The sequence below is a fragment of the Oncorhynchus masou genome, chromosome 24 (assembly GCF_036934945.1).
Source record: "Oncorhynchus masou masou isolate Uvic2021 chromosome 24, UVic_Omas_1.1, whole genome shotgun sequence".
NCBI lineage: Eukaryota > Metazoa > Chordata > Actinopteri > Salmoniformes > Salmonidae > Oncorhynchus > Oncorhynchus masou.
The window spans coordinates 116959722-116978000 of NC_088235.1; the positions used below are offsets into that span (position 1 = coordinate 116959722).

Below are 18279 nucleotides of genomic sequence, written 5' to 3' on the forward strand. Positions count from 1 at the left end.
TGTATAGATGGTGTATACTAATCACATACTGTATAGATAGTGTATACTAATCACATACTAATCAGATACTGTATAGATAGTGTATACTAATCACATACTGTATAGATAGTGTATACTAATCACATACTGTATAGATAGTGTATACTAATCACATAATGTATAGATGGTGTATACTAATCACATAATGTATAGATGGTGTATACTAATCACATAATGTATAGATGGTGTATACTAATCACATACTGTATAGATGGTGTATACTAATCACATACTGTATAGATAGTGTATACTAATCACATACTGTATAGATGGTGTATACTAATCACATACTGTATAGATGGTGTATACTAATCACATACTAATCAGATACTGTATAGATAGTGTATACTAATCACATACTGTATAGATAGTGTATACTAATCACATACTGTATAGATAGTGTATACTAATCACATACTAATCAGATACTGTATAGATAGTGTATACTAATCACATACTGTATAGATAATGTATACTAATCACATACTGTATAGATGGTGTATACTAATCACATACTGTATAGATGGTGTATACTAATCACATACTGTATAGATAGTGTATACTAATCACATACTGTATAGATGGTGTATACTAGTCACATACTGTATAGATAGTGTATACTAATCACATACTGTATAGATGGTGTATACTAGTCACATACTGTATAGATAGTGTATACTAATCACATACTGTATAGATAGTGTATACTAATCACATACTGTATAGATAGTGTATACTAATCACATACTGTATAGATGGTGTATACTAATCACATACTGTATAGATAGTGTATACTAATCACATACTGTATAGATAGTGTATACTAATCACATACTAATCACATACTGTATAGATGGTGTATACTAATCACATACTGTATAGATGGTGTATACTAATCACATACTGTATAGATAGTGTATACTAATCACATACTGTATAGATAATGTATACTAATCACATACTGTATAGATGGTGTATACTAATCACATACTGTATAGATGGTGTATACTAATCACATACTGTATAGATAGTGTATACTAATCACATACTGTATAGATAGTGTATACTAATCACATACTAATCACATACTGTATAGATAGTGTATACTAATCACATACTGTATAGATAGTGTATACTAATCACATACTGTATAGATAGTGTATACTAATCACATACTAATCACATACTGTATAGATAGTGTATACTAATCACATACTAATCACATACTGTATAGATGGTGTATACTAATCACATACTGTATAGATGGTGTATACTAATCACATACTGTATAGATAGTGTATACTAATCACATACTGTATAGATAATGTATACTAATCACATACTGTATAGATGGTGTATACTAATCACATACTGTATAGATGGTGTATACTAATCACATACTGTATAGATAGTGTATACTAATCACATACTGTATAGATAATGTATACTAATCACATACTGTATAGATGGTGTATACTAATCACATACTGTATAGATGGTGTATACTAATCACATGCTGTATAGATGGTGTATACTAATCACATACTGTATAGATAGTGTATACTAATCACATACTGTATAGATGGTGTATACTAATCACATACTGTATAGATGGTGTATACTAATCACATGCTGTATAGATGGTGTATACTAATCACATACTGTATAGATAGTGTATACTAATCACATACTAATCAGATACTGTATAGATAGTGTATACTAATCACATACTGTATAGATAGTGTATACTAATCACATACTGTATAGATAGTGTATACTAATCACATAATGTATAGATGGTGTAAACTAATCACATAATGTATAGATGGTGTATACTAATCACATAATGTATAGATGGTGTATACTAATCACATACTGTATAGATGGTGTATACTAATCACATACTGTATAGATGGTGTATACTAATCACATACTAATCAGATACTGTATAGATAGTGTATACTAATCACATACTGTATAGAAGGTGTATACTAGTCACATACTGTATAGATAGTGTATACTAATCACATACTGTATAGATAATGTATACTAATCACATACTGTATAGAAGGTGTATACTAATCACATACTGTATAGATGGTGTATACTAGTCACATACTGTATAGATAGTGTATACTAATCACATACTGTATAGATGGTGTATACTAGTCACATACTGTATAGATAGTGTATACTAATCACATACTGTATAGGTAGTGTATACTAATCACATACTGTATAGATAGTGTATACTAATCACATACTGTATAGATGGTGTATACTAATCACATACTGTATAGATAGTGTATACTAATCACATACTGTATAGATAGTGTATACTAATCACATACTAATCACATACTGTATAGATGGTGTATACTAATCACATACTGTATAGATGGTGTATACTAATCACATACTGTATAGATGGTGTATACTAATCACATACTGTATAGATAGTGTATACTAATCACATACTAATCACATACTGTATAGATAGTGTATACTAATCACATACTGTATAGATAGTGTATACTAATCACATACTAATCACATACTGTATAGATGGTGTATACTAATCACATACTGTATAGATGGTGTATACTAATCACATACTGTATAGATAGTGTATACTAATCACATACTGTATAGATAATGTATACTAATCACATACTGTATAGATGGTGTATACTAATCACATACTGTATAGATGGTGTATACTAATCACATACTGTATAGATGGTGTATACTAATCACATACTGTATAGATAGTGTATACTAATCACATACTAATCAGATACTGTATAGATAGTGTATACTAATCACATACTGTATAGATAGTGTATACTAATCACATACTGTATAGATAGTGTATACTAATCACATAATGTATAGATGGTGTATACTAATCACATAATGTATAGATGGTGTATACTAATCACATAATGTATAGATGGTGTATACTAATCACATACTGTATAGATGGTGTATACTAATCACATACTGTATAGATAGTGTATACTAATCACATACTGTATAGATGGTGTATACTAATCACATACTGTATAGATGGTGTATACTAATCACATACTAATCAGATACTGTATAGATAGTGTATACTAATCACATACTGTATAGATAGTGTATACTAATCACATACTAATCAGATACTGTATAGATAGTGTATACTAATCACATACTGTATAGATAATGTATACTAATCACATACTGTATAGATGGTGTATACTAATCACATACTGTATAGATGGTGTATACTAATCACATACTGTATAGATAGTGTATACTAATCACATACTGTATAGATGGTGTATACTAGTCACATACTGTATAGATAGTGTATACTAATCACATACTGTATAGATAGTGTATACTAATCACATACTGTATAGATGGTGTATACTAATCACATACTGTATAGATGGTGTATACTAATCACATACTGTATAGATAGTGTATACTAATCACATACTGTATAGATGGTGTATACTAGTCACATACTGTATAGATAGTGTATACTAATCACATACTGTATAGATAATGTATACTAATCACATACTGTATAGAAGGTGTATACTAATCACATACTGTATAGATGGTGTATACTAGTCACATACTGTATAGATAGTGTATACTAATCACATACTGTATAGATGGTGTATACTAGTCACATACTGTATAGATAGTGTATACTAATCACATACTGTATAGATAGTGTATACTAATCACATACTGTATAGATAGTGTATACTAATCACATACTGTATAGATGGTGTATACTAATCACATACTGTATAGATAGTGTATACTAATCACATACTGTATAGATAGTGTATACTAATCACATACTAATCACATACTGTATAGATGGTGTATACTAATCACATACTGTATAGATGGTGTATACTAATCACATACTGTATAGATGGTGTATACTAATCACATACTGTATAGATAGTGTATACTAATCACATACTAATCACATACTGTATAGATAGTGTATACTAATCACATACTGTATAGATAGTGTATACTAATCACATACTAATCACATACTGTATAGATGGTGTATACTAATCACATACTGTATAGATGGTGTATACTAATCACATACTGTATAGATAGTGTATACTAATCACATACTGTATAGATAATGTATACTAATCACATACTGTATAGATGGTGTATACTAATCACATACTGTATAGATGGTGTATACTAATCACATACTGTATAGATGGTGTATACTAATCACATACTGTATAGATAGTGTATACTAATCACATACTGTATAGATGGTGTATACTAGTCACATACTGTATAGATAGTGTATACTAATCACATACTGTATAGATAGTGTATACTAATCACATACTGTATAGATGGTGTATACTAATCACATACTGTATGGATGGTGTATACTAATCACATACTAATCAGATACTGTATAGATAGTGTATACTAATCACATACTGTATAGAAGGTGTATACTAGTCACATACTGTATAGATAGTGTATACTAATCACATACTGTATAGATAATGTATACTAATCACATACTGTATAGAAGGTGTATACTAATCACATACTGTATAGATGGTGTATACTAGTCACATACTGTATAGATAGTGTATACTAATCACATACTGTATAGATGGTGTATACTAGTCACATACTGTATAGATAGTGTATACTAATCACATACTGTATAGATAGTGTATACTAATCACATACTGTATAGATAGTGTATACTAATCACATACTGTATAGATGGTGTATACTAATCACATACTGTATAGATAGTGTATACTAATCACATACTGTATAGATAGTGTATACTAATCACATACTAATCACATACTGTATAGATGGTGTATACTAATCACATACTGTATAGATGGTGTATACTAATCACACACTGTATAGATGGTGTATACTAATCACATACTGTATAGATAGTGTATACTAATCACATACTAATCACATACTGTATAGATAGTGTATACTAATCACATACTGTATAGATAGTGTATACTAATCACATACTAATCACATACTGTATAGATGGTGTATACTAATCACATACTGTATAGATGGTGTATACTAATCACATACTGTATAGATAGTGTATACTAATCACATACTGTATAGATAATGTATACTAATCACATACTGTATAGATGGTGTATACTAATCACATACTGTATAGATGGTGTATACTAATCACATACTGTATAGATGGTGTATACTAATCACATACTGTATAGATAGTGTATACTAATCACATACTAATCAGATACTGTATAGATAGTGTATACTAATCACATACTGTATAGATAGTGTATACTAATCACATACTGTATAGATAGTGTATACTAATCACATAATGTATAGATGGTGTATACTAATCACATAATGTATAGATGGTGTATACTAATCACATAATGTATAGATGGTGTATACTAATCACATACTGTATAGATGGTGTATACTAATCACATACTGTATAGATAGTGTATACTAATCACATACTGTATAGATGGTGTATACTAATCACATACTGTATAGATGGTGTATACTAATCACATACTAATCAGATACTGTATAGATAGTGTATACTAATCACATACTGTATAGATAGTGTATACTAATCACATACTAATCAGATACTGTATAGATAGTGTATACTAATCACATACTGTATAGATAATGTATACTAATCACATACTGTATAGATGGTGTATACTAATCACATACTGTATAGATGGTGTATACTAATCACATACTGTATAGATAGTGTATACTAATCACATACTGTATAGATGGTGTATACTAGTCACATACTGTATAGATAGTGTATACTAATCACATACTGTATAGATGGTGTATACTAGTCACATACTGTATAGATAGTGTATACTAATCACATACTGTATAGATAGTGTATACTAATCACATACTGTATAGATAGTGTATACTAATCACATACTGTATAGATGGTGTATACTAATCACATACTGTATAGATAGTGTATACTAATCACATACTGTATAGATAGTGTATACTAATCACATACTAATCACATACTGTATAGATGGTGTATACTAATCACATACTGTATAGATGGTGTATACTAATCACATACTGTATAGATAGTGTATACTAATCACATACTGTATAGATAATGTATACTAATCACATACTGTATAGATGGTGTATACTAATCACATACTGTATAGATGGTGTATACTAATCACATACTGTATAGATAGTGTATACTAATCACATACTGTATAGATAGTGTATACTAATCACATACTAATCACATACTGTATAGATAGTGTATACTAATCACATACTGTATAGATAGTGTATACTAATCACATACTAATCACATACTGTATAGATGGTGTATACTAATCACATACTGTATAGATGGTGTATACTAATCACATACTGTATAGATAGTGTATACTAATCACATACTGTATAGATAATGTATACTAATCACATACTGTATAGATGGTGTATACTAATCACATACTGTATAGATGGTGTATACTAATCACATGCTGTATAGATGGTGTATACTAATCACATACTGTATAGATAGTGTATACTAATCACATACTGTATAGATGGTGTATACTAATCACATACTGTATAGATGGTGTATACTAATCACATGCTGTATAGATGGTGTATACTAATCACATACTGTATAGATAGTGTATACTAATCACATACTAATCAGATACTGTATAGATAGTGTATACTAATCACATACTGTATAGATAGTGTATACTAATCACATACTGTATAGATAGTGTATACTAATCACATAATGTATAGATGGTGTATACTAATCACATAATGTATAGATGGTGTATGCTAATCACATAATGTATAGATGGTGTATACTAATCACATACTGTATAGATGGTGTATACTAATCACATACTGTATAGATAGTGTATACTAATCACATACTGTATAGATGGTGTATACTAATCACATACTGTATAGATGGTGTATACTAATCACATACTAATCAGATACTGTATAGATAGTGTATACTAATCACATACTGTATAGATAGTGTATACTAATCACATACTAATCAGATACTGTATAGATAGTGTATACTAATCACATACTGTATAGATAATGTATACTAATCACATACTGTATAGATGGTGTATACTAATCACATACTGTATAGATGGTGTATACTAATCACATACTGTATAGATAGTGTATACTAATCACATACTAATCAGATACTGTATAGATAGTGTATACTAATCACATACTGTATAGATGGTGTATACTAATCACATACTGTATAGATGGTGTATACTAATCACATACTGTATAGATAGTGTATAATCACATACTGTATAGATAATGTATACTAATCAAATACTGTATAGATGGTGTATACTAATCACATACTGTATAGATAATGTAAACTAATCTGTTTATTTATTTTCTCTTTCATACTTCGACTATTTAAAACATCTTTGAAATGTCTATATTCTCTTCAAATGTTTGTGAGTGTAATGTTTACCGTTCATTTCTGATTGTTTATTTCCCTTGTTTATTTAATTTTTGTTTTGTTTGTCTATTTCACTTGCTTTGGCAATGTAAACATGTTTCCCATGCCAAAAAAGAAACAGAGAGAGAGAGAGAGACAGAGGGAGAGAGAGAGAGAGACAGAGAGAGAGACAGAGGGAGAGAGAGAGAGAGAGGGGTAGAGGGACAGAGGGAGAGAGAGAGAGAGGGAGAGTGAGAGAGACCGAGAGAACTAACAAAAAAACAGAGCAAACTAGAATGCTATTTGGCCCTACACAGAGAGTACACAGCGGCAGAATACCTGACCACCGTGACTGACACAAAATTAAGGAAAGCTTTCACTATGTACAGACTCAGTGAGCATAGCCTTGCTATTGAGAAAGGCCGCCGTAGGCAGACATGGCTCTCAAGAGAAGACAGGCTATGTGCTCACTGTCCACAAAATGAGGTGGAAACTGAGCTGCACTTCCTAACCTCCTGCCCAATGTATGACCATATTAGAGACACATATTTCCCTCAGATTACACAGATCCACAAAGAATTCATTCGAAAATTCGAAAACAAATCCAATTTTGATAAACTCCCATATCTACTGGGTGAAATTCCACAGTGTGCCATCAGAGCAGCAAGATTTGTGACCTGTTGCCACAAGAAAAGGGCAACCAGTGAAGAACACACACCATTGTAAATACAACCCATATTTATGCTTATTTATTTTATCTTGTGTCCTTTAACCATTTGTACATTGTTAAAACACTGTATATATATAATATGACATTTGTAATTGTTTTGAAACTTCTGTATGTGTAATGTTTACTGTTATTTTTATTGTTTATTTCACTTTATATATTCACTTTATATATTATCTACCTCACTTGCTTTGGCAATGTTAAGGTTTCCCATGCCAATAAAGCCCTTGAATTGAATTGAATTGAGAGAGAGAGAGAGAGACCGAGAGACAGAGAGAGAGACCGAGGGAGAGAGAGACAGAGAGAGGGGTAGAGAGAGAGAGAGAGAAAGAGAGACAGAGAGAGAGACCGAGAGAGAGACAGAGACAGAGAGAGAGAGAGACAGAGAGAGAGAGACAGAGAGAGAGAGACAGAGAGAGAGAGAGAGAGAGAGAGAGAGAGACAGAGAGACAGAGAGACAGAGAAAGAGACAGAGAGAGAGAGAGAGAGAGAGAGACACAGAGAGAGACAGAGAGAGAGACAGAGAGACAGAGACAGACAGAGAGAGAGAGAGAGAGAGACCGAGAGACAGACAGACAGAGAGACAGAGAGAGAGAGACAGAGAGAGAGAGACAGAGAGAGAGAGACCGAGAGACCGAGAGACAGAGAGAGTCAACTGGGAGAGTAAGAGAGGGGGGGCTTACAACAAGAGAGCTCTCCAGACACCCGTATTGCTCAAAGCAAGATCTCTGTGTTTCAGTTCGGAATACACCTGTGTAGGAACCTGATCCAGATGGACCTGTGCCATAGAACTACCCCATAGCCAGTCTGCAGGGCCAGTCTGGTCAGCTTGCCCAGGTGGGCCACATGTAATTACATGGACTCTTATTACACCAGTGAGACAGAGCAGGGATCCAAGCCATGATGCAACACTAACACAACGCTACTTAACACCGTAGCTATGAATACAATGAAGGAGAAACTGGGTCAATATCCATTCGCACTATATGAATGGTCTGTTCAATCAAACTCAGGACCCACAGCACTGCTGTCCAGTCTGTATGCCTGTCTGTCTGTTACACTTTCTGATGAGTAGACATTACAACTAAACACAGCTGTCAAATGTTATACTCGTCTGTGTCAGTTACCTGTTTCAGTATGTCAGTAGCCCGTGTCAGTAGCCCGTGTCAGTAGTCAGTGGCAGTAGCCCGTGTCGGTAGTCAGTGTCAGTAGCCTGTGTCGGTAGTCCGTGTCAGTAGCCCGTGTCGGTAGTCAGTGTCAGTAGTCAGTGTCAGTAGCCCGTGTCGGTAGTCAGTGTCAGTAGTCCGTGTCGGTAGTCAGTGTCAGTAGCCCGTGTCGGTAGTCAGTGTCAGTAGTCAGTGTCAGTAGCCCGTGTCGGTAGTCAGTGTCAGTAGTCAGTGTCAGTAGCCAGTGTCGGTAGCCCGTGTCGGTAGTCCGTGTCGGTAGTCAGTGTCAGTAGCCCGTGTTGGTAGTCCGTGTCAGTAGTCAGTGTCAGTAGTCAGTGTCAGTAGCCCGTGTCAGTAGCCCGTGTCAGTAGTCAGTGTCAGTAGCCCGTGTCAGTAGCCCGTGTCGGTAGTCACTGTCAGTAGCCCGTGTCAGTAGCCCGTGTCGGTAGTCACTGTCAGTAGCCCGTGTCAGTAGCCCGTGTCAGTAGCCCGTGTCAGTAGTCAGTGTCAGTAGCCCGTGTCGGTAGTCCGTGTCAGTAGCCCGTGTTGGTAGTCCGTGTCAGTAGCCCGTGTCGGTAGTCCGTGTCGGTAGTCAGTGTCAGTAGCCCGTGTTGGTAGTCAGTGTCAGTAGCCCGTGTTGGTAGTCCGTGTCAGTAGCCCGTGTCAGTAGCCCGTGTCAGTAGCCCGTGTCAGTAGCCCGTGTCAGTAGTCAGTGTCAGTAGTCAGTGTCAGTAGCCAGTGTCAGTATGTTAAGTACATGTTACTGAAGAGCTCCCCTGTGTTATGGGTACTAAAGCGTCATTGTGAGTTTCATGTGATCACACCGTTAGAGACAAAAGTCTACATTTCTAATGACAAGCTACGGAACCGAGCTGTCACTGCCCAGCAAACTGCCAACATTCCCAGAACATTAGCTAAGATTCCCATGATGTTATATTTAAAGGTTGGAACGTTCTCCTAACATCTGTAGCAGCCACCACAGAACATTCCCCAAACGTTGTCATTACGTTTCCAGGTAATGTTAATGACACACCGTACCAGTAATGTTTTTAAGACCTTACATAATGTGCAATAAAAGGGGATCTGAGAAAACAGTACAGGAACGTTCTGCTAACGTTGATGGAGACGTTATTTAAAAAACACCCACAACAACAAGCAGGGAAGATTCCCACAATGCTCTCACAACGTTATAGCGTTGACGTTATGACATGATTGTTCCACTAACGTTCCCTAACGTTCCAATAACGTTCCCTAGACATTGTTCATCAATCATGTACGGATTCAATTAAAGCTAGAATCCTTAATTGAAACCTTTACAAAGCGGTCACCATGCCTGTGTTTTGGAGGGATGGGGCTGAAGAAATGTTACCACTGTCTAATTCATAACCCTATGGTTGCAAGCACTGACCGTTTATGATATCAAGATGATAGTTTTCAACATTTTTTTAAGCATGTTTTGAGGCTAAATAGTGTTTGTTTACATTTACATTGTTTACAAACATTGGAGTAAAACAAGCTTCTATTTTGGGTTCTGATGGGGTACAGCAGTTGAAATAAGTTACATTCTTCAAGAAACAATGTCGTTTAAAAATATATATGTATATAATGAATTTATAAGTCCAAAAATGAACTACTGATTCCAACTTTAAATTGGTTCTGAGAAAACATGACTGGAATGTTCCACACATTAATAGAGATGTCAGCTGAGGCACCGACCTAGGCATAGGATCTTAATTTGCCCAGTTTCTCACAGCAGGAACAGAATCGTGCAGCATGGTGAAATATGCACGACTCAGTGGGTTATAAAAAGTGGACATTTTGTATGGGTTTATTACATTTTTCGTTAGAACCAATCAATTCTGACATTTTTTTTAAAAGTGGGAAATTACAAGCCTTTTTAAACCTTGAATACACTACAAGTTAATTTCCTGCATAATGCCGGATGGTGCCAAACCTGGTCTGTCAGAGGACACATCATAAAAACACAGGTCATCCCTAGAGACAAGAAGAGACTAAACTCTCTTAACATTATAGGCCGAGGTCACCTTTAGACAGGTGCGTCACTTTCTGCTGAGCCTAATCCTTTTACCCAGGATGCACAGCAGGACAGGACAAAGGCCACAGAAGAAAGTGCTTAGGCAATGACACGGCCAGGAGCTCTATTTCCTGTGCCTCTCTCCTGTCTGTATCCTTGTGTAAGCTCTATTTCCTGTGGCCTCTCTCCTGTCTGTATCCTTGTGTAAGCTCTATTTCCTGTGGCCTCTCTCCTGTCTGTATCATTATGTAAGCTCTATTTCCTGTGGTCTCTCTCCTGTCTGTATCATTGTGTAAGCTCTACTGTATTTCCTGACCCAAGACCAGCTCAGTTAATCCCTACCATTGTGACAATGAGTCGTCATAATGCTGCATTAAATGTACATTATCATAGGGACGTTGGCACATGGGGACGTTGTTCTTTCATGCTGTCCCTAGGAGGGGTGCGTCACTTGAGTGGGTTGAGTGAGTCACTGATGTGGTCTTCCCGTCTGGGTGGCACCTCCCCTTTGGTTGTGCCGTGGTGGAGATCTTTGTGGGCTATACTCGGCCTTGTCTCAGGATGGTAAGTTGGTGGTTGAAGATATCACTCTGGTGGTGTGGGGGCTGTGCTTTGGCAAAGTGGGTGGGGTTATATCCTTCCTGTTTGGCCCTGTCCGGGGGTATCATCGGATGGGGCCACAGTGTCTCCTGACCCCTACTGTCTCAGCCTCCAGTATTTATGCTGCAGTAGTTTATGTGTCAGGGGGCTAGGGTCAGTCTGTTATATCTGGAGTATTTCTCCTGCCTCAGCCTCCAGTACTTATGCTGCAGTAGTTTATGTGTCGGGGGGCTGGGGTCAGTCTGTTATATCTGGAGTATTTCTCTTGTCTTATCCAGTGTCCTGTGTGAATTTAAGTATGCTCTCTCTAATTCTCTCTTTCTCTCTGTCTTTCTCTCTCTCGGAGGACCTGAGCCCTAAGACCATGCCTCAGGACTACCTGGAATGATGACTCCTTGCTGTCCCCGGTCCACCTGGCCGTGCTGCTACTCCAGTTTCAACTGTTCTGCCTCCAGTTTCAACTGTTCTGCCTGTTCTGCCTGCGGTTATGGAACCCTGGCCTGTTCACCGGACGTGCTACCTGTCCCAGAACTGCTGTTTTCAACTCTCTAGAGACAGCAGGAGTGGTAGAGATACTCTTAATGATCGGCTATGAAAAGCCAACTGACATTTACTCCTGAGGTGCTGACTTGCTGCACCCTTGACAACTACTGTGATTATTATTATTTGACCATGTTCTGTTATAATCTCCACCCGGCACAACCAGAAGAGGACTGGTCACCCCTCATAGCCTGGTTCCTCTCTAGGTTTCTTCCTAGGTTTTGGCCTTTCTAGGGAGTGGCCTTTCTAGCCACCGTGCTTCTACACCTGCATTTCTTGCTGTTTGGGGTTTTAGGCTGGGTTTCTGTACAGCACTTTTAAATATCAGCCGATGTAACAAGGGCTATATAAATAATTTTGATTTGACTGATGTCTTGAGGTTATGCTTCAATATATTCACATAATTTCCCCATCTCATGATACCATCTATTTTGTGAATTGCACCAGTCCCTCCTACAGCAAAGCACCCGCACAACATGACGCTGCCACTCCCGTGCTTCACAGTTGGGATGGTGTTCTTCGGCTTGCAAGCCTCCCCCTTTTTCCTCAAAACATAACGATGGTCATTATGGCCAAACAGTTCTATTTTTGTTTCATCATTTCTCCAAAAAGTACGATCTTTGTCCCCATGTGCAGTTGCAAACCGTAGTCTGGTGGTTTTGGAGCAGTGGCTTCTTCCTTGCTAAGCGGCCTTTCAGGTTATGTCGATATAGTACTTGTTTTACTGTGGGATATAGATACTTTTGTACCTGTTTCCTCCAGCATCTTCATAAGGTCCTTTGCTGTTGTTCTGGGATTGATTTGCACTTTTCGCACCAAAGTACGTTCATCTCTTGGAGACAGAACGTGTCTCCTTCCTGAGCGGTATGGCGTCTGTGTGGTCCCTTGGTGTTTATACTTGCATACTATTGTTTGTACAGATCAATGTGGTGCCTTCAGGCGTTTGGAAATTGCTCCCAATGATGAACCAGACTTTGAGGTCTACATTTTTCTTTCTGAGGTCTTGGTTGATTTCTTTTGATCGTTTGCTTGATGATATCAAGCAAAGAGGCACTGAGTTTCAAGGTAGGCCTTGAAATACATCCACAGGTACACCTCCAATTGACTCAAATGAGGTCAATTAGCCTAACAGAAGCTTCTAAAGCCATGACATAATTTTCTGGAATTTTCCAAGCTGTTTAAAGGTATAGTCAATTTAGTGTATGTAAACTTCTGACCCACTGGAATTGTGATACAGTGAATTATAAGTGAAATAATCTGTCTGTAATCCATTTTTGGAAAAAATTACTTGTGTCATGCACAAAGTAGGTGTCTTAACCGACTTGCCAAAACTATAGTTTGTTAACAATAATTTTGTGGTGTTGTTGAAAAACAAGTTTTAATGACTCCAACATAAGTGTATGTAAACTTCTGACTTCAACTGTTTGTGTTATGTATTTACACCCCCTGCTATAATGTGGATAAAGGGTTACTTGTCTAACAGAACACAGAGGGTGTTCTTTAATGGAAGCCTCTCAAACATAATCCAGGTAGAATCAGGAATTCCCCAGGGCAGCTGTTTAGGCCTCTTGCTTTTTTCAATCTGTACTAACGACATGCCACTGGCTTTGAGTAAACAAACTCCCAGAGACAATCTACTATCAATTATATCAACTATCAATGAGACAATCTACATAAAAAAGAAAGCCTTGTTAGAGCATGGATAAATTAGGCTTTGTGGTGCTCATATGAATTTTCCTTTATCAACTTCAGACCTGTCTACTTAAACTTAAAACATAGTTTTTGTGTTTAATATGATCACAGAAACTACTGTGTGTGGTTTTACAGAGGAGCACCAACCTGAAGAATTCCATGAAGGAGAAGCCGTAGCCATGTTGTTCAGCGATGCCTGCACACACCACATTGGCCGACGCACCAATCAACGTTCCATTTCCTACGGACACAACAAAGAGTTAACAGTGAAATGTTCAATACATGGATATAGTAGACAAACGGGCGTATTGTTTATTCTACTGTGAACAACGATCTTGTTTTCTGTTACTGTGGATTACTCAAATTGATGGCGCCAACTGAAGGAACATAAAGAAGGATTTTATCTAACAAAATTACATGTTATAGCTGGAACCCTTTGGATGACAAATCAGAGGAAGATTTTCAAAAAGTAAGTAAATATTTAATCATTATATGTGAATTTATGAAACCTGTTGGAAAATATTTTGTGGGGCGCCGTCCTCAATCAATCACATGGCATGTTTTCGCTGTAATAGCTACTGTAAACCAGACAGTGCAAATTAACAAGAAGCTTTCAGCCGATATAAGACATGGATGTACATAAATGTTTAAAATCCATAATATTTATGAACATTTATTTGAATTGCGCGCCCTCCAGTTTCACCGGAAGTTGTTGCGCTAGCGGGAGCCCTAAGTTAACTGTTTTAAATTGTGTGGTCATACGGGTTATGTGCTCATGTCACCAAGTTTTAAAATTAGATTTATAAAGTTGTGAACGTGACAGTCTCACTTCCTCTGTAATCAAAAACAGACTTGACTAATTCAACATTTGTGAACCACAGTATTTTATACAAACAAATGTCCTGATTGATTTCAGGTACATTCTGCAATTCTAATTGTAAAGGATGAGTTTTATTTATTTATTTTTATTATACATTTTGGCAAATTGACATGAATGAAAAACACATCTTGTGAAAGATCGACCTATTACCATGACATGGGCTGGTGAAAAGACAGACATGATTTTGTTTGAAATATATTTTGATTTTAGAGAGACAAATAAAGTTGTGTGGCAAAATGTTATAATATTATATCCACCCCAAAAACAGAACACCAACAGAAATAGTATCCCAATTGGGTTTTACATAGTTACATGTAAAAATGATACATAAATAAAAATTAAAATAATCCATTTGTTTCAACTGTATTGTGCAAATATCACATTTATCGTATCCAGAGGGTGGACAACCTGTGTTTTCTATTATTAAAATTTTCATTTTACACGTTTAAACAACTTTTCGAAAAATTTTATGGGGGTTGACATTTTTTGTGTTAGGAAAATTTAAGAGCAGAGAAAAATTCTGGGCAAATAATGCAAGAAATAACACAAAATAAAATATAAAAAAATACTGGGCTAATAATATCAGAAATAACACAAAATAAAATAAAACAAATACTGGAAAAGTTGCTCTGAAGCTAGAAACAGAATGACCTTTCTTTGGAGGGTCTCTTCTGCCACACATCAAAATGGCTCCTCAACTCTACCCAGTGGAACATATCAGTTATATCTCGTTTTAAAGCCTGTTTGCCTGTCTGGTCTGCAATTTCATTCCTTTCCACACCTGAATGGGCTGGGAACCAGCAGAATCTCACTACTACACGCAGTAGGTCAATCCTATTAGATTTGCCATTAGACAACGGACAGGGAATCTGAGCACTACTACAATTCTGAAAGGTTGAGTGTCAACATTTTAATTCATCTCTCTTTAATTCATCTCAAAGGTGTTCGATGGGGTTGAGGTCAGGGCTCTGTGCATGCCAGTCAAGTTCTTGCACACTGATCTCGACAATCCATTTCTGTATGAATCTTGCTTTGTCCATGTGGGCATTGTCATGTTGCAACGGGAAATGGCCTTCCTCAAACTGAGTTTGAATGTCATCGAGAATGTCATTGTAGTGAAGGGAAAGGGGGATACCTAGTCAGTTGCACAACTGAACCATTATTCCCCCTCCACCAAACTTTACGGCTGGCACTATGCACTCGGGTATGTAACGTTGTCCAGGCATACGCCAAACCCAGATTTGTCTGTCGGACTGCCAGATGTTGAATTGTGATTCATCACTCCATAGAAAGCATTTCCACTGCTCCAGAGTCCAATGGCGGCAAGCTTATCACCACTCCAGCCGACGCTTGGCATTGCACATGGTGATCTTAGGTATGTGTGCGGCTGCTCGGCCATGGAAACCCATTTTATGAAGCTCCAGACTAACAGTTCTTGTGCTGACATTGCTTCCAGAGGCAGTTTGGAACTCATAGTGAGTGTTGCAACTGAGGACAGATGGTCCCATTCTGTGAGCTTGTGTGGCCTACCACTTTGCGTCTGCACCGTTGTTGCTCCTAGACATTTCCACATCACAATAACAACATTTATAGTTTACCGAGGCGGCTCTAGCAGGGCAGAGATTTAGCGAACTGACTTGTTGAAAAGGTGGCATTCTATGACAGTACCACGTTGAAATTCACTGAGCTCTTCAGTAAGGCCATTCTGCTGCCAATGTTTGTCTTTGGAGATTGAATGGATGTTTGCTCTATTTTATACAACTGTCAGCAAAGCTGAATCTACTAATTCGAAGAGGTGTCTACACACACATATATATATATATATATATATATATATATATATATATATATATATATATATATATATATATATATATATATATATATATATATATATAAAGTATCTTCACATCAAATTTAGGAATGTATACACCTGCTCCACTATCTGGATCCCAGATTGGCTTTGATTGGCCAAAGATGAGTGGTTCCGTCTGTCTGTCGGTCGGTCGGTCGGTCAGTCCATCTATATGTCTGTCCGACTGTCTGTCTGTAACTCACCTCCCAGACAGGCTCCCATGGCCAGTGCAAAGATAAGGGGTTTGATAGGCAGGTTGACGTCTGCATCTTGACTCAGGTTGATGAGGACAGGGATCTGGAGAAAAACAAACAGGGAAGTCAGGAAGTAGAGAAGCAACCAATCAAACAGCAGTTGGTTGGTCACATGATCTGGAGAAAGACACAAAGGGAGGTCAGGAAGCATAGAAACAACCAATCATGCAGGACTGGTCCTGGAATTTGTATTTGAATGTATTTAAACCCTGTTTGTGTGTTTCTTGGCAGCTACCCACAGAAAGATGTGCAGCCCAGAGGCATGGCAGATTCTTGTTGCTTAAAGCTTATGGTTGAAATGCTTGGTGAGAACACACGGCAAATGGAGTTTGTGCTGTGAGTTTGAGTTGTATTTGAATATGTCTAAGAAATGAAGATGGACACCTGCCTGCTGGGCTGCTTTAGCCTGGTCTGATACCTAACATTTCACTCCTTGCCAATCCTGTCATTTGCCAAAGAATTACCTTTTTTTTCCATCTTCAAAATATGAAAATAATATTATTAATGAGCTTGAGGGGATCAGAGTAGTTGATCCTGATCTGAAAACCCTCATTGCTATCCTCCAATCACAAAGGTTATGCAAATATTGATGGTAAGTGGTTGCCATGGCAGAAGGCTCTAAATATTGTACATAATTTTTTGGGGTTGTTTTTTGTTACATTTTGTACATTAATTTTGAGGGTGGGTGACTGCTCTAGGCGTTAATCCCTGACAAGCCTTCAGAAAGTATTCAGACCCCTTTGTGACGTTACAGCCTTGTTTTGAAATGTATTCAATCAGTACTATGGAGGAGCAGTACTATGGAGGAGCAGTACTATGGAGGAGCAGTACTATGGAGGAGCAGTACTATGGAGGAGCAGTACTATGGAGGAGCAGTACTATGGAGGAGCAGTACTATGGAGGAGCAGTACTATGGAGGAGCAGTACTATGGAGGA

At 36.9% G+C, this 18279-nt stretch overlaps 1 protein-coding gene across 1 annotated transcript in view; it reads right to left on the minus strand.

Moving 5' to 3' along the window:
• The window catches only part of oca2 (oculocutaneous albinism II), a 229428-nt gene that overhangs the window by 12248 nt on the left and 198901 nt on the right, over nt 1–18279 (minus strand). The window contains exons 21-22 of the mRNA XM_064933250.1: nt 17293–17386; nt 14502–14595 (exon numbers count right to left, since the gene is read on the minus strand). Of these exons, the coding sequence (XP_064789322.1) occupies nt 14502–14595; nt 17293–17386 (188 nt within the window). The remainder of the gene's footprint in view (nt 1–14501; nt 14596–17292; nt 17387–18279) is intronic.